The sequence below is a fragment of the Bos mutus genome, chromosome 29, assembly GCF_027580195.1.
Source record: "Bos mutus isolate GX-2022 chromosome 29, NWIPB_WYAK_1.1, whole genome shotgun sequence".
NCBI classification, from domain to species: domain Eukaryota; kingdom Metazoa; phylum Chordata; class Mammalia; order Artiodactyla; family Bovidae; genus Bos; species Bos mutus.
The window spans coordinates 2154913-2182850 of record NC_091645.1 but is presented as its reverse complement, the minus strand read 5'-3'; the positions used below and the strand labels follow the sequence as shown (position 1 = coordinate 2182850).

The 27938-nt window shown below is 41.0% G+C and overlaps 1 protein-coding gene across 2 annotated transcripts in view; it reads left to right on the top strand.

Moving 5' to 3' along the window:
• FAT3 (FAT atypical cadherin 3) overlaps positions 1 to 27938 on the top strand; it is an 801625-nt gene that overhangs the window by 323724 nt on the left and 449963 nt on the right. For both annotated transcript variants that reach the window (XM_070365061.1, XM_070365062.1), the window contains exon 3: positions 23885 to 24199. In XM_070365061.1, coding sequence (XP_070221162.1) covers positions 23885 to 24199 — 315 coding nt within the window. The remainder of the gene's footprint in view (positions 1 to 23884; positions 24200 to 27938) is intronic.

Genomic DNA, 27938 nt, shown 5'->3' with positions numbered 1-27938 from the left:
CCTTATGTTACATCGGGTGTCAGAATACACTTATGTGAAGCTGTCCTGGGTTAATATCTGTGCATATAAATCAAAGTTAATATCTGTGCAATTTAAATGCCACCAGCAGGCGCCTAGTGCAGAACTTTGGGTTGAGGACATATCATTTTAGCATGGAAAATTTCATACAAATAAAAACTAAAGTTGATGCAGGTCTGGCATATAGACTTCTACTATGGGAACTTTAACAAAACCTGTGGAAATTATAATTTCTACCTTAATGAAACACTGTATATTTCAGGTTCCCAAATTTACCCAGGAATGGGCCAGAGGGCCAAATAATCCTAACACATTAATAATACTAAGACAGAAATAATAAGCACAAATCAGGAGACCACTAAGCATTATTTAGAGGCAGCCTGAAAACTACTCTGGGAGATTAAATTTAATGTTGTTTTTAATTTTTTTTTTAAGTGCTCAGGTTACTAGAAACTTACTGCAGTCTGATTTGCTTTTTTCTTCATTGCTGGTCTATAACCTCCTCGAAGATAAGAAAGCATCCTCCGTTAAATGATGGATCATTGTGTTTGTCTAGCTAATTGTACCTTCCGAAGTGCTTTTGTAAACTCATCTCGTTTGCTACTCACAGCAACCTGGCGAGGTAGGCAGGGCAAAAGACATCCTTCTTTGTGAACAGATGAGGTGGCTGAGTCTTATAGCAAGGGTGAGTTATCAGAGATTGCATAAGTACTTAGTGACAAGTGTCTGGGCTCAGCATGTATCTTTTCCTAAATGCCTATTTCTGTGTGATGGCACTGGACAGTTGCAACAATTTGAACACAATGGAATCTTCAATAAATGTTGACTGGCTGATCTTACTCAAAACAATTGGAGATAAATATCAACTGTCACTGTTTTCCACGGTTTCTCCTCAAGTACCTTAGAAGCACATTGTTTGCCATTTGCCCACACGCAGGAAAGAAGCAGAAAGTAAACCACTGGTTATCCTTGAAAGTCTTTTCTTCAGACACCTAAAACTTTTCAGAGCAGAGTTTACTGTTTGAGTCAATGGCTAACACACACTCTCATTAGTCATCACTGGGAATAATCTCCTTGCAGCTGGTAAATGGGGCCCAGCTTCATGTTGGAGAGGTCGTCCAACCAACTCCAGTGACTTCTGAGACATAACATCCACAGGAGGGTCTTTAGAGAGTAATAAAGCTATGTACACAGTATGCTATTTTTTCAGGCCCTTGATAGGCCAGTTTAATAGAGTTCTTTGTAGTACGAGCCACGTGGGATGGAGATAATTTTGGTCATTAGCTCTTAGCTATTTGAATCTACATCAGCTGGTTTAAATCAGAGTTGAAGAGACACTTCCAAGTTTTAGCTCTTCATTTTGGTAATCTGTAAAATCTTCCTTAGGCCTGCATTTGCTCTGCTGTGGATCCATCCAAAAGATGAGCACTGACAATTTTCAGTGAAAAATGGGGGCGGGGGGAGGAACTGCAGATCGATTAAATCTATTGTGCAGAGTATTGGGTGAAGGCTTGGATTAGGATCCCTTTGCCAGCCCAACCCACTGAACGTATATTTATTAAAAGCCAATGGATCTTGCAGCATATGTAACCTCTTACTTAGAAAATATTCCAGCTGAATCGAGATTTTTCTCCTGATTCTGTCCCCAGTGTCTGGCACAGAGTGGTCAGTGAATATTTGTTGCATGAGTGTAACGTCATGGACCTCCGCCGTCTGCTCACCCCAGGCCACCTCTCCACCGCACCCCTGCCCCCTCCCGCCCCACTTCTAACCCAGGTGGCCTCTGTTACCAGCGCCAGACTTCTGCTGCCTCTTGGAAAATCTCTACTCCCATAACCCCTCTCTTGCCTGGAGATCTTATTCATCCTGTGAGCCCAAATCGCACGGTCTTCCTCCGTGGGAACTTCTGTGACACCTGCTGGAGTTGGAGTCCTCAGCATGCCCATGTGTGCCCTTGTACAGAATTCCCGCCATATCTCTCATACTCCATGGCCACCTGTCAGAGGCCCCTAGGCTGTGCCCATGAGTGCAGGGCCTCGGCTCTGCTCATGCAGGTGCTGCTCTCTCTACAGTGGGGATGGGCATGCAGCAGACACTTGCCGATTCCTTGTTGAGTGTAAGGAAGGAAAGAGTTCAGCGTCTAGCCCAAAGGTATTAGGTTTGCAAACTGCTTTAGGAAAAGAGGGCTGCTGCTGCTGCTAAGTCACTTCAGTCGTGTCCGACTCTGTGCAACCTCATGGACTGCAGCCTACCAGGCTTCTCCATTCATGGGATTCTCCAGGCAAGAACACTGGAGTGGGTTGCCATTAAATTTTACTTTCTGAGAGCAGGGTTTGAAGAAACCCTCCTGTGCTGTTGGAGAGAGCCAGAGAGGCTGAAGGCAACACTCCAGAGCCAGAAGTGCTAATATTTGCAGAGCATTCATGGTGGTAGGTGATAATCATCGAGTGAATCACACATGCGCACTGCATCCTCCACCCCTTCCCTGGGATTACTTAAACACATGCCACAAGACGGCCTCTGTTTAGCCTCTTTACTTGGGGAAAGTGTTTTTTTTTTTTTAATTTACTTATTTTTAATTGGAGGATAGTTGCTTTATGATAGTGTGTCGGTTTCTACCGTGGTCAGCATGAATCAGCCACAGGTGTACATCTGTCCCCTCCCTCTTGCACCTCTGTCCCACCTCCTCCCCCCACCCCTCCAGGTGGTCACAGAGCACCAGGTGTGAGCCCCCTGCATCACACAGCGGCTCCCCGCTGGCTGGCTGTTTTATGCATGGTGATGTCATGTTCCCACGCTGCTCTCTCAGTCCGCCCAGCCCTCTCCCACCTCCACTGTGGCCACAAGCCTGTTCTCTACATCTGTATCTCCATGTTGCCCTGCAAATAGGTTCATCAGCACCATCTTTCTAGATTCCATATATATGCATTAATATATAATACGTGTTTCTCTCTTTCTGACTCACTTCACGCTGTATAATAGTCTCTGGGTTCGTCCTCTTCATTAGAACTGACTGAACCTGACTTTGGTGATGGAGTTCAGTTGAATTTGTCCAGTTTCTGGAATTTTGTAGCCCAATCTGCATCTCTGCTACCTGTTTCCTTAGGCCCCTGGGATTCCCATTCCTTACGAACTTGATGTTTGACACACTTCATCACACTTTTCCATCGTGGTGGGTTTGGTTTCCATCCCCTCTTAGTCTTTTTACTCCATCAGAGAAGCGACCACAGCTGTCTCCCTGCTGCCTGGCACTTAATTGAGGTCTGAGCAGATTTTTTTAAGTGAAACTCTCTCAGGAGGATTATTTTTAAATTTTTATTTATTCATTTGAGCAGTGCTGGGTCTTCGTTGCTGCCTGGGCTTTTCTCCAGGTGGGTGAGCAGGGCTGATCTGTCACGGGGCACGGACTTCTCCTTGCAGTAGCCTCTCTCTTTACAGAGTACAGGCTCCAGATGCTCGAGCTTGCGTAGTCGTGGCACACAGGCTTGGTGCCCCAAGGCATGTGGGGTCTTCCCAGACTAGGGATCAAACCCATGTCCCCTGCATTGGCAGGTGGATTCTTAGCCACTGGACCACCAGGGAAGTGCCCCAAGAGGGTTATTTTTGGTCAAAGGATTCAAATCAAGGTTAATATCTAGGCATTTTAAAATACCACCAGCAGGTGCCTCGCGCAGAGCTTTTGGGTGGGGACATATCATTTTAGAATGGAAAACTTGATACAAATAGAAACTAAAGTCGATGCAACTCTGCCATATACATGTCTTGCTCAACTCTTCTGTGAAGTAGGTGCCATTCTCAGCTTGATTTTACAAAGGAGGAAGCCGAGGCTCTTGAGAAGTTTAATCATTGGTGCAAGGTCACACAGGCGGTTCAGGACAGAGTCAGACCTTGACCCAGGTCTGTCTTCGAGATTTTATGATGTGACATCATCTAGCAATTATCAAGGTGACACAGTTTAAGTTGGTCAGAAGCCTTCGATCAACCTGACAAGGATACTGCATAAAGGAATGCAGTTTTGGGTCTTTTTGTAAGGTCTTGCTTAAAAGCCAAGGTGGACTGAAGGGTTTCTCAGAATTTACCCTTCTCTACTGTTTTGCAATTTGGTGCAACTTTGCATGACTGCTCATCTTTAGTGCAGGCATACTTACAAAGGCTATTTTGGTGTCATTCATTTAGTAAACACTTGTTGAAGACCTATTCTCTTTTTGATACAGAAGTGACTACTACATGTCCTAGGGCCTTGAATAGATACATTAAAAGGGATCATTGCTGTTTAGCACATGAGTGCTTCATTGTTGCTGCTGTTTAGTCGCTAAGTCATGTCCGGCCCTTTGCCACTCCATGGACCTGGAAGCCTTGAGTGCTTTATTAATGACACAGAAAATTTATTTTGGAAATCTAGTAGATGGAGTGACTGATTCTGCTCGGGGAGGGGGTGAGGGAGGGAGGCAGGTAAGGAACTGGCCAAGTCTCCATATGGTACGAGCTGATCCAGTCACTTAAGATGATCTCCTGAGTGGCAGCTCAGGACCACGTATTTATCGCATTTTATGTGCAACTGTCGTCTACCATCCAAATGTTAACTCTAAGTGACAAGCAAATGAAATCTTGCTACACAGTACTCAGCAGAGTATACCTTTAATCATCAAAGATATAACACCAGCGGTTTTGATTATTCAAGAGCTGCTTTGAGGGTACCTGATATGAGCAATTCCTAATTTTGCTGAGAATCCAGTTGGAATCTCCTGGCTTTGGAGTGCTACATGGAAGCAAGGGATTTGCAGGGTGAGGGAGCCTGCCTGACTCCCCAGTAGTCACATCTGAACTTGGCTTTGCTGTTCTCTGTGACACTTTGAGTCATCTCGTACATGAGCAAAGCTTTGATTGCTTTATTGGAAATGACCGTCATGTGAAATACTAAATCTTAAAAAACTTAGAAAGCAGTTATTTACTCATGTTGGAAGGGAACACATCAGAAACGTGACCTTTATCAACAAATGTGATAGCATAGAAGTCAAGGAACCTATAACAGCATCTGAGACTTGGAGTGTTAATGCAAAACATCCATTCCCTTTATGTATGTCAAGCATCTGACGTAGAAATTTTTGAAATTCAGATTGGAATTGTACTGAGGCCTATGTTATGTTAGAGAAAGCTTAAATAATATTGTGAAATGGAAAGTGCTTTTAATTCTCTTTGGGCTTTCACATTCCATGCTGTATCCACAGATTGAGAAAATTCATGAAGCATAGTACATGTTCAATAAATACTTGTTGGCTATAATTTTCAGGGCTTATTGACACTAAAATGCTAAGACTAATCACACACATTACATATTGATGTTTTTTCCTTTAAAGATCAATTCTCGAAGATTTGTATTGGGTCATAGAGCATTGGTTTAGATTAAGTTATTGCATTTAATTTTAAATACCTTATTATCAGAAGGTACTTTTTTCTTCTAAGAACAGATTTATGTTGGAGATGAAAAATAATCTGCACCTACCGAAATGGCACTGATGCTCTAAAATGCTGGCCATCAGGATTAGACTGACTGTAAAAGGAATTTGAAGAAGGAAAAACAAGATGAAATGTTTTCAGATAATGACATCTGGTCATTCACATTAAGTGCATAATGTGCATTTTTCTTTTGTGTTTTGCTTTCCCTCCCAGAAAGCATCCTTCTTGCAAGATTTCCCCTTATCAGAACAAAGTAGTAAGAGGTATTTTTTTTCAAGCCCAATGTGACAGAACACACATCAGCATTCAGAAATGAGGTTTCTGCAGTAGGTAATAGTGTGATCGGTTTGCAGAAGCAGAATGTACAATCCTATTAGAGATGGGGAAAACGAAAAGGATCACCTTAATTTACCTCCAGGCTACAGAGCAATAACTCGGGGTGCCTTGGGCTGCCTGTGTAAAGATACTTTAATCATATAGTAAAAACAGGTTTAGTCTGCTGCCTGTTTTAGATGAGGGAAGGCTCCCCTAAGTTAATAATGGAAACTCATCCACCACACAGTCTGGCAATGGTGATATGCTATTCTTAATCTTTGTCAACATTAAATCTGAGAAATTTAGCAGGCTACAATGCAATGCATTTCCCCCCTACATTCCCTGTGTTCACGGTAGGAAAAGAAATGGACTGTGGGGCTTTGGATGAAGTTGATACTACACAAGAAAGAATTGCTCTAAAATGAAGGGATTTCTGAGTTTCATGCCACAACCTTCAGACAGAAGCGGCTTTCTATTGTCTTGTCCCTTTGGGACTGAACTCATTATAGTAACCATCAAACTAGAAACTCTTCAGCTGAGGGGTATTTCTCGTGTTTGCTCTCTGGCTGTATGGAAAATGTGATCTTTAATTAGTTCAGGTTGTAAAATATTGCAGAGAATTTCCCAGGCACACTTGGCTTTGTCGTCTAGGTCAGCAAATGCAATTGTGTTTTAATTGTGGCTGAGCTATTGTCTTAGACTGATATTCCTAGAGTACCTTTTACCAATTAATGGTAATATACTACTGGGAAATCATGTTGCCTTGTGGAAACCCGTAAATAGCAAGGCCCTAATAGGCTGTCTATTAATAGTAATACAAAGTCAAGGATCTAATGCCATTAAATGGCAGTATTCATGTGTGAAAGCCTTCTAGTAACTAAATCTCACCAGTCAGTTGTGTGTGTGTGTGTGTGTGTGTGTGTGTGTGTGTGTATGTGTATGTGTAGGCGCGTGCATATGTGTGTTTTCTTCCTGTCTCTCTCTTCTTTGTCTTTCTGCCGGATTCCTTTCTCGTATGGATTTCCATTCTCTGTCACGTCTCTGACTGATTGGGTTCAGGGAAACAACATGTGCCAGTCCTTGCCTTTGAACCCACACTTAAGATGTGTGGTGTTTTATTTCCTCTCCTGCCTCTTGGCTTATCATCAATTCTAGCAGTGAGTTTTGACATGTGCAAATTAATAATCATTCAGTCAAAATGAATATGGTGACCTTTGTGCCCACACAATGTAGTTAAAGGAGAGGGCGCAGGGCTCAGGAGCACGTGAGCTCAAGATTTAATGAGAGGAGCAAAAATGGGTGCTTTTGTGGTTGTATACATACATTCCCATCTGCTTGTCTCAGCCGTCAACTTATAGCAATTTAACGTAACCACATACTTTTTACATTTGTACGTGATATACTCCTGAGAATGAGTTAATTTTATGAAAGACAGAATTAAGAATTGAAATGACCTCTCTAGGCTGAAAAGCTGGGCCAAAAGCAAGGCAAGGAAATATTACAGGGATGAACATAAAACTTTCGTTGAGGTTCAGAAGTGTGGTTGTAGAAATGAAGGGTGGAAGCATGGCCTAGAAATTCATTTGAATTGACTCTTTAGGTGACCAAAACCTGGAGATGAAATTGTGACGTAGTTTGTTTCTATTTAGCTTAACATGGCCTCCAAGTACAGTGATGCCCAAGCGTGGTTTTAAATGAACCAGCTTTGCAGTACTCTGGGCAGGCTTCGTGCATTGGGCATAGTGCATCACAGGGTGTTTTCAGGTTGAGTACTAGGGGAGTAGATGAACAGCATGTGAAGAATGGGTAAAAGCCATCTTATAAGAGTGAAATCCAAAGACAACTAGGATTGTTGACTCCAGAGAAGAGAAGACAGAGAGGAGATAGATTCGTTCATTGTATTCAGTTATGTGAAATAGAAGAGGCTGAATATGTATTCTGTAGTGTTCCAGTGGGTGGAAAGTGTAGGCAGGCAAATATGCAGGTCCGATATGAGAAGGAGCTTTCTATCAGTTACGTCTGCCTATCGATGGAGCAGAAGGGCTCGGAAAGAGGGAGCTCATGAATGTAGTGATCCTTCACCTGCTACAGAGGATGTGTGAATTTGATGACTGTGATGTTCTTCCTGTGTTGAGATTCTCAAGATGCGCCAGACATGAAAGCAAAGCATGATTCTCTCACTTACAATGATATGACCTTGCAAACATCATTGCAAAACTTTCAAACCTGTTTTCTCATCTCTAAAATGGGTTTAATATGGTACCTGTGAGTAAGTGCTACAGTACAGTCAGCACTCCATCAAAGGCAGCTGGCACCGCTCTAATCTTATATACCTACTCTGCTTCTTTGCTTTAGTCTGACCAGTGAGTTTAACTTCAGCTGATAAAATGCTAATGTAATGTTCAGTTCTCAGTTTCTTGGTATTGTTAGCCAGGGTTAAATAATGAATTATTAGCTAAATTTTCAGCTGAATGTCAAGAGATTTGAATCAGAAAGCATGTCAATGACAAGAGTGCCAGTCTTATTTGCCTAGTTATGTCCATTGAACTTGGAATGTAATACTTGATTCTTGCATTTTAGGCAATTTTTGTTGTTGTTCTTTAGTCGCAAAGTCATGCCTGACTCTGCAACCCCATGGCCTCTGCATGCCAGGCTCCTTTATCCTCTCATCTCCCACAGTTTACTCAAATTCATGTACATTGAGCTGGTGATGCTATTTTAGGCAACACATGATCATAAAATACATATTGCCTTATAAAACAATAGTAATATTTTAAAAATATAATATAAAAACAATAATTACTAGCATTTAAAGAGTACTTAGTACATACCCTGGTGGCTCAGACCGTAAAGAGTCTGCCTGCAATGCAGAAGACCCAGATTCAATCCCTGGGTCATGAAGAGCCTCTGGAGAAGGGAATAGCTACACACTCCAGTATTCTTGCCTGGAGAATTCCATGGACAGAGGCACATAGCAGGCTACAGTCCATCAGGTTGCAAAGTGTAGGACATGACTGAGTGACTAACACTTTCACACTTTCTATTATGTACCAGGCACTGTGCTAGGCATTTTAAATAGTAAACAATCTGTGTTTCCTACCATTATTATAATATGAGTTAAACACATTTATATTCTTTAAACCTCAAGTAACTTTATGAGGTGCCATCCCTATTTTATAGGTAAGGAAACAAGCAGAGAAGTTATTTGCACAAGGGCACATCACTAATAAATGACAGAGATAAAATCAAGACTTTTTACCTGAATTTTCACTATGCTTCCTGACTTCAAAATTAGAGTCATTTACAGTCAATTTGTCAGAGAAGGTAATGGCACCCCACTCCAGTACTCTTGCCTGGAAAATCCCATGGACGGAGGAGCCTGGAAGGCTGCAGTCCATGGGATCGCTGAGGGTCAGACACGACTGAGCGACTTCCCTTTCACTTTTCACTTTCATGCATTGGAGAAGGAAATGGCAATCCACTCCAGTGTTCTTGCCTAGAGAATACCAGGGACGGGGGAGCCTGGTGAGCTGCCATCTACGGGGTTGCACAGAGTTGGGACATGATTGAAGCGACTTAGCAGCAGCAGCAGCACAGTCAATTTATGGGGCTTCCCTGGTGGCTCAACTGGTAAAGAATCCGCCTACAATGCAGGAGACCTGGGTTTGATCCCTGGGTTGGGAAGATCCCCTGGAGAAGGGAAAGGCTACCCACTCTAGTATTCTGGCCTGGAGAATTCCATGGACTGTATAGTTCATGCAGTTGTAAAAAGTCAGACACGACTGAGAGACTTCCATTCACAGTCAATTTATCAGCCATTTTCAGCCTTTTTTTGGTCATCACCCTCAGTAAAAAGCACATTTAAATGCATTTTGTATCATAGCCCACTGTACTCTCTCTGTCATTCTCACACATATAAGTTTTACAAAGCACTATTTACCCTTATTATACACAACACTGATTTTTCCCTCCTATTATATTTCATTTAAAAAATACACAGATTGGACTTACTAAATTGATCTTAACTCAGTGATCATTACCAATTAAAATAAAAAAATAATACACACTTGTTCTTTTCCTGTAGGAACAAAAAATTCTATACATTGGATAAGTAATAAGACTCATATATGTAAAAGGATTTGCCTCTTACTCTTTCGAGGTGGTCTCATGAAACAGTGTCATTTTATAATGCAAAGGTTACAGTGAAGGAGAAGCACATTATATGAATCATGTTGTCAAAATGAATTACTGCTGTCATCTGAATTAAAACAGATACATGGTTCCAAATCAGAGTCCTAAGTGACTTGAACATTTCCATCAGAGATTGTGAATTATATGTAATGGAAGCTAAATAGTTGTAGTTTTTCATTTTAGAACAGCCATAGCTGTCAGGTTCCGATCATACACAAAAGCCAGTTGTGCCATGAAAAATACAATGTAAGAGCCAGGAGACCGCCCAGACTCCAGGAACCAGCCAGACTTCTTGGGAGGTCAGTGCTCAGACTTGGGCATGGAGGGAGGAGGTCTAACTCATTTTAGTGATTTTTTTTCCACCCATTTCTTCTGGATGCTTCCCAGCGAATATGACCATTTATTTAATGGGCATTTGAAACCTTTCTGGTCTCTGCTCAGGGCTTTGGTTTGATAGCAAAAACAGAAGTTAGGTATTCCAAAGATCAACTGGTTGTGAACAACTGTTCCTTAGGAATTTAATATTGGTTCTCTGCAAGAAACCGAGCAAAGGACTGATCAGCTCTACTCACTAAAAATAAAGCATTTTTATAGCTGGTTTAAAAATCCTGTGTCGGCATGTCTTTGAAGCATTCCTTGAACTGGTTATGAATAAATATATTACACATTTGCCTCCCGTTCCTTGCTATAATTTCTCTTTGCACAAGAACAGTTATCCCCTTATCCTGGACTTTACGATCTTCCAGACAAGATTTACCTGTTGGCACATTCCCCACCAGGACCTTTCTGCGAATGGCTGCAGCTCAGGAATGGGTTTCCCTTTCATCCAGTTCGCATTGGCTGAGTGATTCTGTGTGTCAGGGACCGAGCACGCAGAAGATGAATAAGACACTGGCCCCCTTTAAGACCCTCGTTGAGGTGTCAGACATACAAGGAAAACTGCAAAATGGTGTCTTCAATGCCATAGTAATGGCGGCCATAAATACAGTGGGAGAGTAAGTGGCCAAGTCTGGGTTGGGACTTACTGACTTCACAAAGCAAGAAGCGCTGAGTCTGTGTCTCCAAGGTGGGAGGCTGTTCTTCCAGGCCAAGGGGCCAATGTGAGCGGTTTTGAGGTGTCTGGAGTGTGCAGATGGGTGGGTGCAGGGGAAGGAAATGGGGTGGCAGAAACGGTCATGGTGCGCTCGCTGCGGCTGCGGACCGACTTCCGGTGCGGGAGGATCGACTTCCGGTGTAGGAGGGCCCACCCGCTCCTGTCTTCACCAGGTCTCCCTGGGCCGGGGCTCTCAACCCTCTGCAGGAGAGGATGGCTCTGGCTGCTCCGCCCTCTGCAGCTGGCCTTTAACTTAGAGACTTTTTGCTGGAGGCTGAGCAGACACTACAGGTGATGCGGAACTTGGGGTAGAGTCTGTTTACGCCGCCTGTCCCAGCTCCTGGTCGTACACAGGCTGCACTCAGAAGGAGCTGAAGCAGGACGTCCAGTCTGTGCCGGCGCGGTCACTGCCCTCTCTGGCTGTCTCCACAGTGGGGCAGGCTCACCCACCTACACCTCCTGCAGCCTCACGTGGGTTATGGAAGACTTTGCCAACCGGGGAAGATTAGATGTTCTCAGTGGGGCCTCCTGCCATCTTAATTAAACTTTCTTTCAGCAGCTCTTCCTGTTTCCAGTCTCCTGGGGCTAACTCGGTTGCTTTTTTTTTTTTTTTTTCCTTTTTAGCACGTTGCCATATGTTGGACGCTGTTAATGGAATTATAATAATTCTCGGCTGGGTTCTTTCTGCGCAGCCATCAAAACTCCATTGGAAATAGAAACACCATTCACTCGTTCAACACATATTTAATGTCCAAGCATTTTGTGCACAAAGCTTCAGGGGCTCTAAAGGTGCTGGGATCTGTGTGGAGGAAGACAGGAAGGATCCGCTCTGCCCTGGGGGGTAGTATAGTCTAATGCGGAGATAGGCACTAAGTCCAGAATTAAGGTCACCTGCCATGAAATCTGCTCCTCAGAAAGGCAAGTGCCTTTTTAACTACAGAGCATGTCTAAGACTTTGAGCAAATAGCAGGCCAGTATGGACCCCAATACAAAAATTCTGTAGGCAACCTGCAGTCCAGGATGATCTCCTGAAAATCCAGGGTTATTCCTGCATTCTATTTTAGTTTTTTTTTTTTTTTAATTTATTTTATTGACAGTTGATTTACAATGTTGTGTTAGTTTCTATTGTGCAGAAAAGGGATTCAGTTCTACATATACATGAATTCTTTGTTATATTAATCCCCCAATTAGGACGTTGCTGTTTATCCATTCTCTACATAATACTTTGCATCTGCTAATCCCAAATTCCCAATCTGTCCCCCGCCAACTCTCCCTCTTGGCAATCACAAGTCTGTTCTCTGTGTCTTTGTGTCAGTTTGTGTTTCATAGATAAGTGTATTTGTGTCACATGTTAAATTCCACATATAAGTAATACCATATGGTATTTCTTTTTCCCTGCATCCTCTTTCTTTTTTTAGCTGTTCTCATTTTATTCCTGCATCCTCTTTAATATCACAGTTCCCATGCTGTCCTTTGCTGTTGCAGCCTTCCTTAGGGACCTGGGATTTCAGCTCTGTTGGACTATGCAGTGTAGACACGTGAAAGGAGGAAGGGAGGGCAGTGAAGGCCATGACAGCCCAGAGGCCTCCTTTCTGAACTCCCCTCCTCTCTGCTCTTTGATCCTCCTGTGTTCCTAGTATCTGACAAGGAACTACCCTAAGTTTAACTTGGAGCCACGTTTGTTGAGGGATACCTCCCAAATACCAGTCTTACACATTTTAATGTCAGTGATTCAACTTTCTTTGGATACTGGAAATTTATCAGTAATGTACATACACTGTCTATACCTAACTTCAGAACCGTTCTTGGGAGCCACTCACATACATGTCTTAATCAGTGTGTTAACAGAATATAATAAAATAATTTTCAAATTATCTTGAATTTTCACAGTAATGCAGAGGTCACGTTATTACTGCTTTATTTTTAGAGTTTCTAAAATAGTTGTTTCTGATTCCTTGCATATTATTTGCATCACAGTATGGGCAGTATCTTAATTAATGTTCTTACAAAGGGGAGAAAATTCAACATGATTTTTCATCTTCATGTTGAGAAAACGGCATAGCAATTTGTTCACAAATCTCAATAATTTGTCCTAAAACTAACATTTACCTGTATTGCTATTTGCACAGCTTAGAATCACTAAGCACTTTTAAATATAGAAATTTTGGAAAAGAGTTCCTAACCGAGGCATAAAATCAGCATGGTAACAACACACTAGGCTTAATAGCAGTCTTTTTTTCTTCTTCCTGCAAGTCAACAGCTACATGTTTATCAAAAATGCAAGCCTTGTGCCTGCGCACACTGATGTTAAGGACTCCAGCTAGACGAGGGGTCTGCTTTTGTTTTCTTCTCAAAAGCTGGCCTAACAGCCTGAGTATTTCTCTCTGTCTTGTCAGTGCCTCTGGTACTGTCCACAGAGCAAGTGGGCACATTTCATCCCAGTTATGAATAGAAGATGAATCCAGGGTGGCGTGCACGTGTCAGAGGTTAGAACTGTTTAATGGGATGAAATGTGAATGAAAATTGGAAAACAATCCCAGGAATCTGTAGAAGATGAGAATGGAAGAAACTCAATTAGCTGAAACCAGACACTTCCCTCCTCTGGGCCCTGGTTTCTCTAGGCTATTGTAGGTGCTTATTTGGTTATAAATAGGAAAGCAAAGAGTTTATTGTTTCCACTGTAAAGAAAGGTAAGGTGGATTCAAGGATTTTATTCATGTGCATGTATAGTCCCTATAACCTAATCAGCCTAACTTAATTACCTAAGTATGGCATTGTCTGTGTAGTTTCAGCAAAACTGGTTAAAGGAAAAAGCAATCTAGTGAGATTTAACCTGAAAGGATGAAAGAAGACACAAGTTCTGGAGGCTGTTTTTCTCCTAGATAAGCTTTTATAAACTTGTCATAATAAACGTAGTTATAAGTTTTCAATCACATTCGGGAAAAAGCAACCACAATACTAAACTTAGACTCCAATCCAGCTTCCTTTGTTTACTCTATGCTTCACTTCCATCACCTAGAGTGTGTTTTTGCCAAGGAAATCATTTCAGCTTTTTGGGGTATCATATACGCAGTTATCTCTGCAACTTCAGTAAAAATATTTTCTTGGTAAATATCCACTCAGCTGTGAAAGTCAGTGTGCATTCACTTGAGAAAAAGAATAAGGGAGCTGTATGCTTTCATTATTTTATTAAGAAGTTTCTGAAGGCTTTTGCTCTTTATGGAATGGTATGACAGTGCTTAGTCATGTCCAGCTCTGCAACCCTATAGACTGTAGCCCACCGGGCTCCTCTGTCCTGACCTAGGGATTGAACCCGTGTCTCCTGCATTGCCAGTGGATTCTTTACCACTAGTGCCACCTGGGAAGCTCCCTGTGGAGTGGTAGATAAGAGCCTTGTATCTGGGTGAGTACAATGTGACTTATAGTTGCCATATTCTGATATAGAAGAAAAGAAAAAGGAAGAAGTGTTCCCTTTAACTTGGAGAAAAAGTTTTCCAAAAGAGAAAATTTCCATAAAGTTCAAGTGGTGCAGTCCCAGTTTTAAGAGTGAACTTTGTACCACCCTGCATTGCTTTCAAGTAAACACAAGAGGTTTTGTGACTATGTCTGTAGTACACACTTTAACGCATTAGCCCAGACATTTTGGTTCAGGAGATCTTTCTTCAAGTCTAGTCTAACTTCTTGGAAGTGAAAAGGCTTTTCTAAGCAAAACTTAAATTCCCAGTCCCAGATTTTTTTTTTTTTTTTGTATATACCATATGAGGTCGTGGATGCTAACTAAACTTACTGTGGAAAACATTTCACAGTATATGTGAGTAAAGAAAATATGCCATACAGTACAGTAAAGTACAACCTTAAAAGTATACTGGGATGTATGTCAATTGTATCACAATGAACCTGGGAAGGAAAAAAAAAAAAAATCCCAGTCCAAATGAAGACTCTTATAGAGCTAGTCTGCTCAGAGAACCCAGGTCCCTTTGTCCTTCGTGCTAAGTTAAGTTGGTAGTAGATAATCCTAAATATTGGATTAAAGTATGACTGATATCTAGTGTTCTTTCTTGAAGAGCTAAAGGTTATGCTCTGACATTTCATTTAAAAATACTACAGCATTTTTTAAAGCTGAAGAATTTGTCTTTGTGGACAGATGTTAATTTCATTTAAGGTGTGCCTCATATAAAGTCTTTCTTTACAATAAAATGTTTAGCACCATCTTGCTGTCAACAGTGTTTTGTCTCACCACAAAAACATGGCATTTGGTTATTGAGTCGAATGGTTAAAATACAGTGAGGAATGATTTAAAGGGTTTTATAAGGTCAGCTGTTAGCTCTATAGAAAGTAAATTGCAGATTTTTTTTCCATTAACAATTATACAGATTTTTTGAAGATTTAGTAAAAAATGTGGTCAGAAAATGCTGGTAACATTATAAGTAGTGTAGACTTTTTAGAAGACAGTTGACTCAAATGCATTTAAAAATATAAGACCCTTTGACTCATTATTTCTCTCTCTAGAAATTTATTCTAAGAAATAAGTGAAAAAAGACGTAGATGCAAGGTTATTCATCTAAGTATGAGTTATATTAACAATAGCAAAAAATAAAATATGACCTAATAAATGACTTAGCAAAGAGGCTTCATTAAATAAACGATAAACATTGTGTGAGTATTTCAACAGGTATTTAATGAGCATGTAGTGTGTACTAGCCATTTCTCTAGGGTAGACAACAGTGATGCAACAGAGAAAACTCTTGCACGGAGGGAGCTTATATTTTTTGTTAGTTGGCTAGTGGGCAAGTGGGCATTACCACACAACCATTAAAAGCTAAATGTATAGAACTACAGGTATTGGTATGGAAAGCTGTTCAGTAGATGAGTAAGTGAGGATCCACAATTCCTGAGAAATATTCTGCTTTGGGGAGAAAATAATCTAGAGCAAAGGCAATACATCAAGGACATTAACAGTTATTATCTTTGGGTCATGAAATAATGGGTGTTTTAAAAATGTATTTATTTTGCATATTTTCTTCTACAATGAAGTCTTTTTATTTTTAACACAAAGATTACCTAGTAACCAATTTGAATGCTCTAAAAGTTTCTGCCAGGCGAAAGATCGCCTCTTTCTTTTTCTTCCTTCTTTTTCTCTCTTTCTTTCTTCTTTCCTTCCTTCCTTCTTCCCTCCTCCCCCTTCCTTTTCTTTCTTTCTCCCTGTTTCTGCCTCTCTGTTGCTCTGTCTCCTGTCACTGAAGCACAGGAATAGATAGGAAGTCCAGCTTTCCCCATAAACCCGTTTCTTTGTTCCTCTCCATTGCTACCAGAAAGTATTTCTGTGTATATAACCAAAACGGTTTGTGCTGAGGTGTGTGCTCATTTCTTCGAAAGATTCCAGCAAATTACTGCTCTTTGTGAAATAACCTCTATGCATTTACACACTTAACAAAACTAACTCTTGACTTTATTTCATATATTTCCTGAAATCATTTTCTCCTGGTTTAAATTTCAACCTTCCTTTCTACTTGACTGTGTGAATCCAGTCATTGTGCTTAGGGGTGGTATGCAAATTAGCACGGACCACAGAAAGGATCTGAGGCTGGGAACAATCTGCGATACAGAAAAGAAAAGAAAAAACAATGAGAGCTGGATGTGTTGCTACAGATTGGTCCTCTGTCCACTTCCTGTTTTCAGGCTGTTGGCATCTGGTGCTAGCTACACAGACCAGATTTACTGTAGAGAGAGAACAGGTATACATTTTCAGTCCATTCAAAACTGGTCCTGAAAAGTTTGTCTTTGAAAAAAAAATACCAAGCGTATGTTAGTACTGAGTTCATAGAACTTCCTGGGAGGCTTTTGAGCAGGCAGCTAAGTTTTAAAATTCGTGGGTCCCAAACAGACGAGGAGAGCTGTCCATTTTCATTAACTCCAAACAAAAGCTTGAAATCAGCCTGCAGTCTTTTGCCTTAATTTCATGTGCTGCTCTCCAGCCTTGAGCCTTGTGAAATAACAGGCAATGAAGGCGGCTTGCATTTCAGGACATAATTGTTTCCTGCAACTGTGCTGTGGCTTTTTCTTCTTCTGCAAAGATGAAAGATATCTCAACAGGAGTTGGTATGAAGAGGAGGGAACAGAGTAGAACAAAAGTGTTGGGTGGATGAGAATCAGCGGAGGAGCGGCCAGTGAGAGAGTGAGCCTTGCGGGCTCTCTATCTGGGGCCCAGGACTTTAATTCCGGCTGTCTGTGGTGCGAATCTGTGTACAGTGCAGTGTGTAAGTGAATGATAAAATCAACGGATGTCTTCATGAAGCTGCATCTTGGCTTCAAGCCTTGAAGACAATACCGTGGCACCATCCACATTCTTGGTAGTAAAGGACGACTCAAAACTGCACATGTTTTTTCAGAAAACCGTCTTATCCTCAGGGCACCAAGAACTGGCGCTCTGTGACACCTGAAGGGGTGGGGTGGGAGGGGAATTCAGGATGGGGGGACATGTGTATACCTGTGGCTGATTCGTGTTGATGTATGGCAAAAGCCATCATAATATTGTAAAGTACCTATCCTCCAATTAAAATAAATAAATTTTTTTTTAAAAAAAGAAAACTGTTTTATCAAACAGGATAGTTCACAGATGGAGAGTTGACTTTCAGAGCTAGGTAACTCTGCATGTACACTAGAGAAATCTAAAACAGATGACAGGCTCAGTCTATCCCATTTTACTTTGCCTAGTGATCACAGGATGGCGAGATGACTCAGTTTTGTTTTTTTTTCAAATGAAGCTATTCCTCAGAGTGCTTGTCTGTAAAGAGCCAGACATCCCAACTTGCTTGCATTTTTCAAATGTTGTGATGTTATCCTTCATTTATTTATCAAACATTTACAGTGTTCCAAATTTCTAGCCACCATCCTAGAATAGAGAAAAACAAGACAGAATGCTCTGTATTCATAGGGAGGTCGTAGTGGATTGGTAAAGGGACAAAGTAAAAGCAGAGGGGGACGCCCCAGACCCTGGCTGGCTGGGGGAGGGTGTTCTCTGAATCTGAAACTTCCTTAAGGAACAGAGAAGATGGTTTGGTTCCTGGAGGCAGGGACTGAAGGAGCAGGGAGTGCAGATGCCTTTGTACAAAAGCAGAGGGGTGATGGGGTATTTAAGGAAGAAGTTGTCTTCCAGTTCTCCTGGTCTCCAACCATTCCAGCAACTGAGGATCTTCTGAGGAGATATAAAAATGGATTCAGAATAATATATTAAAACAACTTAAATAGAGGGAAGCAAGGAAACTATTGAATTTCCTGCTACCAAAGAGCTGATACCAACCCACTGTGAGGGATGCTGGGGCACGGGATTGCCTTCTTTTTCATGATAATGGGCACATGCGGGTAGATCAGCAGGCAGCTCCAGTAATGAAAAGAGAGTGTGCTCCAGTTCACAGCTCCAGATTCCAGACCCGACTCTGCCACTCAATTAGCTGGGTGATTCGCTTAAAATTTTCACTTTTAAAAGTGCTTTAAAGCGTATGTTTAAATATATTATGTGTCAAATATGTGACATATAAAGCGTATGAAAGTATATGTGTGTGTAGTATGTATATACTAAAATGTATCTGAAGCATTTTGAATAGCTGTTTTAAGATTCTGTCCTCCCACAATTGCTTTGTGCCTCTTGGCTCCTCCCATTTTAGCTGATTGCCGTTGATTTTAGTCTGTTTCAGAGTGGTAAAGGTTATAGGGATGACCATGGGTGTGAATGGAGTGACCTGGGTTGAGCTATGAGGATAAAATCCCTGTTCTTGCCCTAATTATCACCACACGCGGCTCAGAACAGTGATCCTTCCTAAGGCCATAAGAGCTTTATACAAGTCTAGGAATGAATAGGAAAAGAAAGAAAAATAGTTATCTGTGTGATCCTCTTAAATAAAGTCAAGCAAGGGTTGGCTAAAAGGGATTATGAAGCCCATGAAAGAATTCCATGTTCTCTCAGATATAAAAGTAGTAAGTGTTTGATTCTTGAAGAAATAAGTAATTTAAAAATACACTTAATGTTAACACTGGGGGAAGGTGGGTGAAGGTTGCCCAGGAACTCTAGTTCATTTCTTTGTACCTTCCTATAGTTTATAATTATTTCAGAATAAGAAGTTTTATAAAATGTAAGTGCACTGAGCATTGGGAGTTAATATTTTGACTAACTGGGAATAAGAATTAAAGATATATATATGCACAAGGAAACAGGTAAACCTCTATTAGAAGTATTTACAAAGAATATACTGCCAGGGTGTTTTTAAAGGTTTGTGTGTGTGTGTCTTTTTTTTAACTGCCTCAAAATCTATAATACTTTTCCTGGAAGAGGGGTTTTCATCATGTTATGTAGGCACATGGCCACCAAAGCATTCCCTAAACCATTTGTTGACAGTTTTTTTATTAGAGTAGTTGCGGATGTTTGGGTGTCATTTTTCTGGGGCAAGATATCATTTGACACCTTGGTTGCTCCATATGGAGATACGGCTGGAAAATGATGAGTTGAGTAACCCAGCCTGTGATAGTCATCTGCTTTGAACAGCTCCATGAATTTTTCCTCTCATTTCCAATATTCAGAGCTTAGTCGATAAGAACAAGGTATATATAGTTGTTTTTTTTCTTTTAATAATTTGTTTGTCAAAAAGAAAACAACTATAGCTGGCATGTGCTTCATGCTGGGATCAACTTATTCCATTTCAAACTGTGCACAGTTCTAATAAATAAATAAATACAGTTTATGTACCTGCTTATACTATTAAATATTGTTACCTAAATAATTCCAGTCTGCCTTTATTATACAGTAAGAAGAAATAGATGGAAAAATTTTTTATAAACCTAAGCATATCTCAAAGAGTATAAAAAATCCCAACTGTATTTCTAAAGAACTTTTTAATGGGCATCTTAATAAATATCAACATAAAGCTGGGTACCTCAGTAGGGTCTATGTTGTGTATTTCTGTGATAGGTGAAACGTGAGGAGAAGGATGTATCTGCTTTTGGGATATTCTACCTGAGTCCTCTCTACTGAGCAGCACCCCCAGAAACTTGCTTTTAGAAGCTCACTGTAGACGGTTTATTTTTGTTTTAATTGTTGTTCAGTCACTCAGTCGTGTCCAACTCTTTGCAACCTCATGGACTGCAGCACGCCAGGCTCCCCTATCCTTCACTATCTCCTGGAGTTTGCTCAGACTCATGTCCATTGAGTTGGTGATGCCATCCAACCATCTTATTCTCTGTCATCCCCTTCTCCTTCTGCCCTCAATCTTTCCCAGCATCAGGGTCTTTTCCAATAAGTCGGCTCTTTGCATCAGGTGGCCAAAGTATTGGAACTTCAGCTTCAGCATCAGTTCTTCCAATGAATATTCAGGACTGATTTCCTTTAGGATGGACTGATTGAATCTCCTTGCAGTCCAAGGGACTCTCAAGAGTCTTCTCCAACACCACAGTTCAAAAGCATCAATTCTTCCACGCTCAGCTCTCTTTATAGTCCAACTCTCACATCCATACATGACTACTGGAAAAACCATAGCCTTGACTATATGGACCGTCATAAATAAAGTGATGTCTCTGCTTTGTAATATGCTGTCTAGGTTCGTCCTAGCTTTTCTCTCAAGGAGGAAATTCATGGCTGCAGTCACTGTCCATAGTGATTTTAGAGCCCAAGAAAATAAAATCTGTTACTACTTCCACATTCTCCCCTCTGTTTCCATGAGTTGATGGGACCAGATGCTAATCTGTTACATGGGGAGGAGGGGTAGGCAAAATCTGAGAGCATTTTAATTAGATTAAAAAACACAAGAAGGATTCCTTATAATTATGTAATCACCAAAATGTTGTCTGATTTTGCTTATTATTAAATACTATTTAAATTTAAAAAAATGGGATGAAGAATACTTTTGGAAATAATGATTGTATTTGTTGTCTTGATGGTGGTGATGGTTCAAGGGTATCAAAACTTACAAATTGTTTTCTTTGAATGTGTATAGTTATTGTATGCCAATTATACCTCAATTGAAAAAGTAAAAAGGAATGCATGGTAGTAATTTAAAAAAGCAATGGGCTTATATGATTTTGGTAGTCTTTGGAAACCTCAGAAGCGAGTTTTTGCTTGATAGAAAAGCTCATTTTTTAATTGTGACCATGTGGATCATAATTAGCTGTGAAACACTGAAGAAAGTGAGGAAATGCTATCGCTGGGCATTAGTTGCTTAATATGGTTAATATGGAGCCTTGGATGAATCTTAAAATAATTGTCAACACATTTCCCAGTCATTCTTTTCTTTTTGTCCTCAGATTTTTGGATCAGGAATGATGCCTGAACTCTGTGTTCCAAGATACTCATTTGCACTTCAACTTAATGAGTAAATAGCCATAAACATATTTCATATTAATGAGAGAGAATTCTAACTTCTAGAGGACATGTCTGATGTTTCATTAAAAAATAGAGTAAAAATTCACCCATATATTTTAATTTACATTAGTGGGTGCCTCTCATCCAAGGATTTTTCAAAATCACCTAAATGTCCAAAGCCAGTAATACACCATCTCCCAGTTTGACAGGTGCAAGAAAAGAGATTTAAGTGATTTCCAGGGACCACAGAACAATTCTGTGACTATAAATCTGTGTGTGTGTGTGTGTGTGCAGATGCTTGCTGTCTGTGCATGTGAGTGCATGCATGGTGGGTGATCAGGCAAGGTACAGACAAAGCTGACCTACCTTCTTTGATTTTGTTCCTTGTTAAATTTTCTTTTTAATGGACTAACTTTGCTGTTCCCCAAACCAGCCAGATATTTTCATGAAAAGGTATCATGGGCAGTCACAAAGACCAAGCAATAATATGCCACATGACTGGAGAAGAAAATAATATCTAATAAGACTTTCCATCCCAAACTTCTCACCTTCTCTCCTCACCCTTACTTTGGGGTGTGGCTACTATTTGCAAGGCTTTGGGGTACTTATTTTGATTCATCTTGGTTTAACATATACTCAGTATCTATTAACACTATAATATGTTGCAAACTTTGTGCCAAACACTCAACATGCATTTAATTACATGATCATCATGGCACTGAGATAGGGGTGATAAAACTAGGCTTGCTGGGTTTAAACACATTGTACAAGGTCAAAGAGGTGGCAAGTAATGGAGTCTGGATTTCGAAGCGGAACATTCAAGGCAGGCAGACCTGGGTTCTCCAATTAGCCATGCAACCTGGAACACGTTACATACTCACATTTGAGACTTAATGCCCTCATTTATGGAGAAGGCAGTGGCACCCCACTCCAGCACTCTTACCTGGAAAATCCCATGGATGGAGGAGCCTGGTGGGCCACAGTCCATGGGGTTGCTAGGAGTCGGACACGACTGAGTAACTTCACTTTCATTTTTAACTTTCATGCATTGGAGAAGGAAATGGCAACCCACTCCAGTGTTCTTGCCTGGAGAATCCCAGGGACTGGGGAGCCTGGTGGGCTGCCGTCTATGGGATCGCACAGAGTCAGACACGACTGAAGTGACTTAGCAGTAGTAGCCCTCTATGAGAGAATTAGAAAGTTTGCAGGGTTCTTTGATGGATAACTTTAGACCTAAAACTTCAACATCTGTTGTACAATCTCCCTTTGAATCACTTAGCTGTTTTGAATTTTAGGCAACTCTATTCTGGCCTGTTTCTGGACAGATGCTCTCCTCCCTCCACTTGGCAGTTTGCTTAGTCAAAATCTGTAGGCCATATTATGTGCCTAATATGGTCAAAACTCTAACAGGAGAACCAAGGATAGAAGATTCAGGCCAGAACAGGAGAACCGCTTCTTCACCCCGTCCATGGATGTTTTTTACAGTGTAACAGTTTACAGGAATTCCATGCTTTTCATGAGTATCCTAATTACTTTTAGAGCTTTTATAAGCTGAGCCCCAGAGTTTTCCCATCACAGTGGTAAGTACTTAAGAGTTCTTGCAGTAAGTTTCTGCAGCTTTGGTGCTTTGGGTGAGGGCTGTAATGATATTCAAGAACACTGTGTTTTCCTTTGACTTTTCTGGCACATGTTTGATTTCCTGTTTGGCGCTTGTTTCAACCCTGAAATGAGAAAGGTGGGAAGGAGCAGGCTGGGCATTTTTCTGCTCCTAATTTAAAATGCTTGTCCACGAATATCCCTCAAAGTGGCTCAGAGTTTATTTAGGGCCCTCTGTAGAGTTCTTGAGGGACCTAGAGCTCATGCAGAAAGTATGTTTGTATGGATTACGGTGTCTTCTCTGATTCCTTTGGAATAACTGTGACATTTGATTTGTAGGGGAATTGCATCAAGGAGGCTTATATTTTTGCATGCAAAGCAGTTTCCATCCCAATAGGCTAAAGAACACTTGAAAGGTCTTTTTCACTTTTGTGAATGAACAGATAAAATATTGTGTCCTGGGAAAGCTTTTGGTTGCATAAGAAATCAATGCAACCTCAGGGTAAATGGGAATATTGCTGTGATTGTGCACTGATTTCCCAGGCATCATGGGAAGTGTTTTGACCTCTGCCCACTCTCTTCCCATTGCTCCCAGCTGTCTCGTGTGTGTGTATGTGTTTTGTCCATGCTGGAAATTCAAATAAAGTATTTGTGAATGTGATTATACGTCTCAAATGGTAGACGAACTAGTTAGTATAGTTTTGCGGAAAATAATGTTCTGATGTAAAGAGAAACATCTTGATTTTGTATTTTTTTTTTTTTTCATTTGCCATTATTACTTAGCACAGCCCTTCTCTATTGGAGATGATTGGCTTAGTCTCTTCCCGGTTTGCTCTCTCAGTCACTCTTTCCCTACTCTCTCGTAGGAGTCATCTCTACAGCAGACATTCTTGATCGAGAGACAACGGGGTCGTACTGGCTGACCGTGTACGCCACAGATAGGGGTGTTGTTCCACTCTATTCCACTATTGAGGTCTACATTGAAATTGAAGACGTGAATGACAACGCCCCTCTGACCTCGGAACCTATTTATTATCCTGTTGTCATGGAAAACTCTCCAAAGGATGTATCGGTCATTCAGATCCAGGCTGAGGACCCTGACTCTAGTTCCAATGAAAAACTGTCCTACAGGATTACAAGCGGGAATCCTCAGAACTTTTTTGCCATCAACGTCAAAACAGGTAAGGGGATGCTTGTATGACTTTTTTTTCAGTTGTTAGTCCACCTTTTAAATTCACAACTCTGGTATTTGCTGTGCCTTTTTATTTATTTCATTGTGTGGAGAAGAGCATCCTTCTTTCTGGGAACAGTTTCTGAAAAGGTGAATGTTCTTCCAGTCTGTTTCGGTATGTTTTAACCTCAGCTGAATGGAAGTGAAGTGATCTAACAGAAATTAAGAGGCTTTCTCAGAAAGCCTTAGGTTTGCTTTAGTCATAATTATAACAAATGGCTCCTAGACCATTCAGAGAGCTGGCTGCTTGCTCTCGCTTTCTTAGGAGAACATAGCCTAGGCTATGCTGAGTTCTCTGGCTATCTGGCTTTGTGATGCCTCTCCTTCGAGACTGCCTCCCTCACTTGGCCTTAATCCAGCTCATTATAAATAATCTCCTTAAAGCCTTAACTTTAAGGCCCAGATTGTTGTGATTTCTGTATTACCCATCAATGAAGTGTTATGTTTAGAAGAGCTTCCAGTATCTAAATCTTTACATAAAACACACATTTTTAATTTTCTGGGTTTTTGCTTAAAAGTTTCTAGAGATTGCAGAAAACTATACTTGTTGGCTAAGGATCAGAAAGGGCAGGTGTGGAGTTGGTTGAGTGTATTCTGAAGCAAGAAGCAAGTATATAGCACTGGAAAAAAATGCTTTGCAGAGGAAATCTCAGAAGTTCGTTGCTTTCTTGTGATTTGCCTCTTCTTGATATGTACAAGAGGGTGAAATACTCAGTGAGAGCTGAGATGGATGCAGTTTTAATTAATTGAAATTTAGAAGAATATAAAGATATTATTGCTGTTTCCCACTGGGCAAGTTGATGTTGGTCAAAGTTAGGCTGGGTGATGGAAGTATGTTGGTGGGGATGTGTTCTGCTTTCTTGACAAAGTCCTGATGAAGTTGATAGTTGTTTTTCCTGCCTGTATTTGTTCGAGTAGAAACATACCGCTGACCCCAAGCATTTTATAACTGCCAGATTCCCATTAGCATAATGTAAAGAGAATGCCAAGGATTTTTTTTTTTAACTATTGATTTTTTTCCTAACTATAATATGAGTAGGTTAGTCATTTTGTTAAGCAGAGTTCAGCATTTGAATAGCTTTGAATCCGGATCCGACCCTCATTTCCTTAGAAGACAGAGTAGTCATCAGCCACCAGTGTCTGATCAAGGCCTCCCTGAACCTGAGGAAGGGCCCAGAGAGCTGGAGCCATGCGCATCCCTTCAGCACTGCCTTAAACCCACGCAAGTGAGGATGCCTGCCCTCCTGATTCACCTCTCACTGTAGCCAAGGACTCTGCAGTATGGTGAAAGAGAAATGAATTCAGATACTCCAGCAAATTAACAAGAAGAAAGGACAAAGACAAAAAAAGTCACAGAAAAGAAGTTGAGGACATGGCCATCTTCACATTTCACTCCCCTGTGGAATCTGAAACACCCCAGCTAGATTCTGAGTCTTCTCTCTTGATTCCATTGGCATTTGAGTCAGTAAGGGCAAGCCCAGTGCCCTCTTTTGCAAAAGACACTGCACAAGGCCAATGTCAACTGGTCTCTTCCCACACTCATGGCTGAAATTAAGGAAAGAATACATGTCACAGGAAAAATTTGGGTTGGAGGTGAAGACCATAGAATGAACATTAGTTGCAGAGAGCATGTAGACTCCTGTAACTAAAGATGTCTTTTATACAGCTTTGAAAAGTTTATGCATAAATTTTCAGAAAGTCCTGTATTATCAAAATTTGGACTGCATTACATGATAGGAACTTCATCATAGTTATAATTTCCCTGTCCTTGTTGTAGATTTTTAAAAAGGATTTGTTCCAAGAATGACGATTTAGACCAACTTTTCTAATAGTCTAAAAGGAACGCATGGCACACTTTGTAATTCTCAGACTCATGATAAAAAAACATTGGATTTTGTTTCTCCATTTAGTCATTCACCAAGCGTGTACTGTGCCTTCTGGTTTACAAACAAGATCTACTTTATAGAGTTATAAACTCAAGAGATGGCCCACGCTTATCAGGGACCCAAAGGTACATGAAATTAGTAAAATGACAAACATTTATGATAGAGTGAAAGTAGAGTGAGAGAGTGCAATAACTGGTTATGGCGGAAGAGTTTCACTCAATATGGGGCAGGTGAGAGTGGTGGTCAGGGCATACTTCACGGAGGAGGTGACATTTGGGGTTAGAAGTCCTGGTTTTCAAAACCTTGCTCTGTACGTCTAACTGGGAAGCACCATAAACTGCAAAGAAAAACATAGACTAAATCAGACTCTCTGTGCTTTATGAGCTCGGGCAAGTTATTGAACCTCTCTGAACTTCATTGTTTAGTGAGAAAGGATTGTTGCAAGGGATAGAGAGGCTCTCATGTGAAGTGGTCACCACAGTGGCTGGCACATTGAAACTGTGCAAAGAAAGTTGGTACCCCATCTGACTGCTGTAACTGATTACAGGCACATCATTTAATCTCCTAGGGCCTCAAGTTCTTACCTAGAGAAGGAAAATGCCTTGCTTTCTTCATACGAATTGCTCATGAAGTTTCAATGTCATGATGTGTTTGAAGGCCATTGGTGAAATACAAATCTCCAAAAGAATCATATTATGGCTGTTCCTATTTCTGTTGGGGTGCATGGAACCATAAGCCTGGTGTAACTCTTGTTAAGTGTGTTGCTCTAATAATCCTGTCCATGGAGAAATTTCCCTCCAATTCAACAAACCCTCCAATGAGACGCTTTAATTTTGGGCATACCTCTTATTTCTCTAAAGCCCTTTGTCTGCAATGGTTACACTAATGTAACATTTTTCAGGAATGCAGGGGAGATGTACCTAACTGGTATATTTAGGTAAGATTTATGCTTTAGATTTTTTTCAACTAGATGTGGACCTGGGTAAACTGACCTTTCATTCCTCTGTGGTAGAGCTGAAATTTAGAGAGTTTCGTTTTGCTTTGGCAATGTGCTCCATAATAAATAAGGATTAAAATGATTAATGCAAACTCAAATAATGTCAATGCTTAGGGTCCACAGCTTGCAGCAGATAACAGATGTCCTGAACTTGAGAAGGGAGAGAGAGACAGAGATTTCTCTGATGAACACTCTGTTCTCTACCTAAAGAACTGTTTTGTTTTGTTTTTTTTCTACCAGACCTAAAATCACTTACAGTCAGTAGTCTGTGGACTTTCTCCAATAATTCCTGTGGCTTAAGAAGGAAAACAAAAGCTGTAATGCTCCTAGGTCCTTTCTGGCTTGTACAGAGAAACCTTGATTGATTCCAGGCTGAGCAGTTGATTTCAATCAAACGCAGCTTCCAGGCAGGGCCCTGCCTTGGCTTGTCAGTAACCGGAGCCCTGCTCACGTGTTCTAAGCTGGAGACACCCAGCAGGCTGGTGTTCACCTGTCTCTCTGGGTGAGCAGGAACTCGAATGCTTTCTTCCAGCATTTGTAGTGAAATCCAAGCTGGCCACTGAGTGGTCGTCCAGGCTGATTCGGGGAACAGGTGTGGGAAGTTCCTCTAGGATTTCAGAGTGTTTACTGTAGTCTTGTCTATAGTATGGAAACCATTTAGCACAGTGCCAGCATGCTAGCATTTAGTAGAGCACTCAGTAAATGTTGTTATTATTATTCAGTTCAGTCTCTCAGTTGTGTCCGACTCTATGTGACCCCATGAACCGCAGCACGCCAGGCCTCCCTGTCCACCACCAACTCTCGGA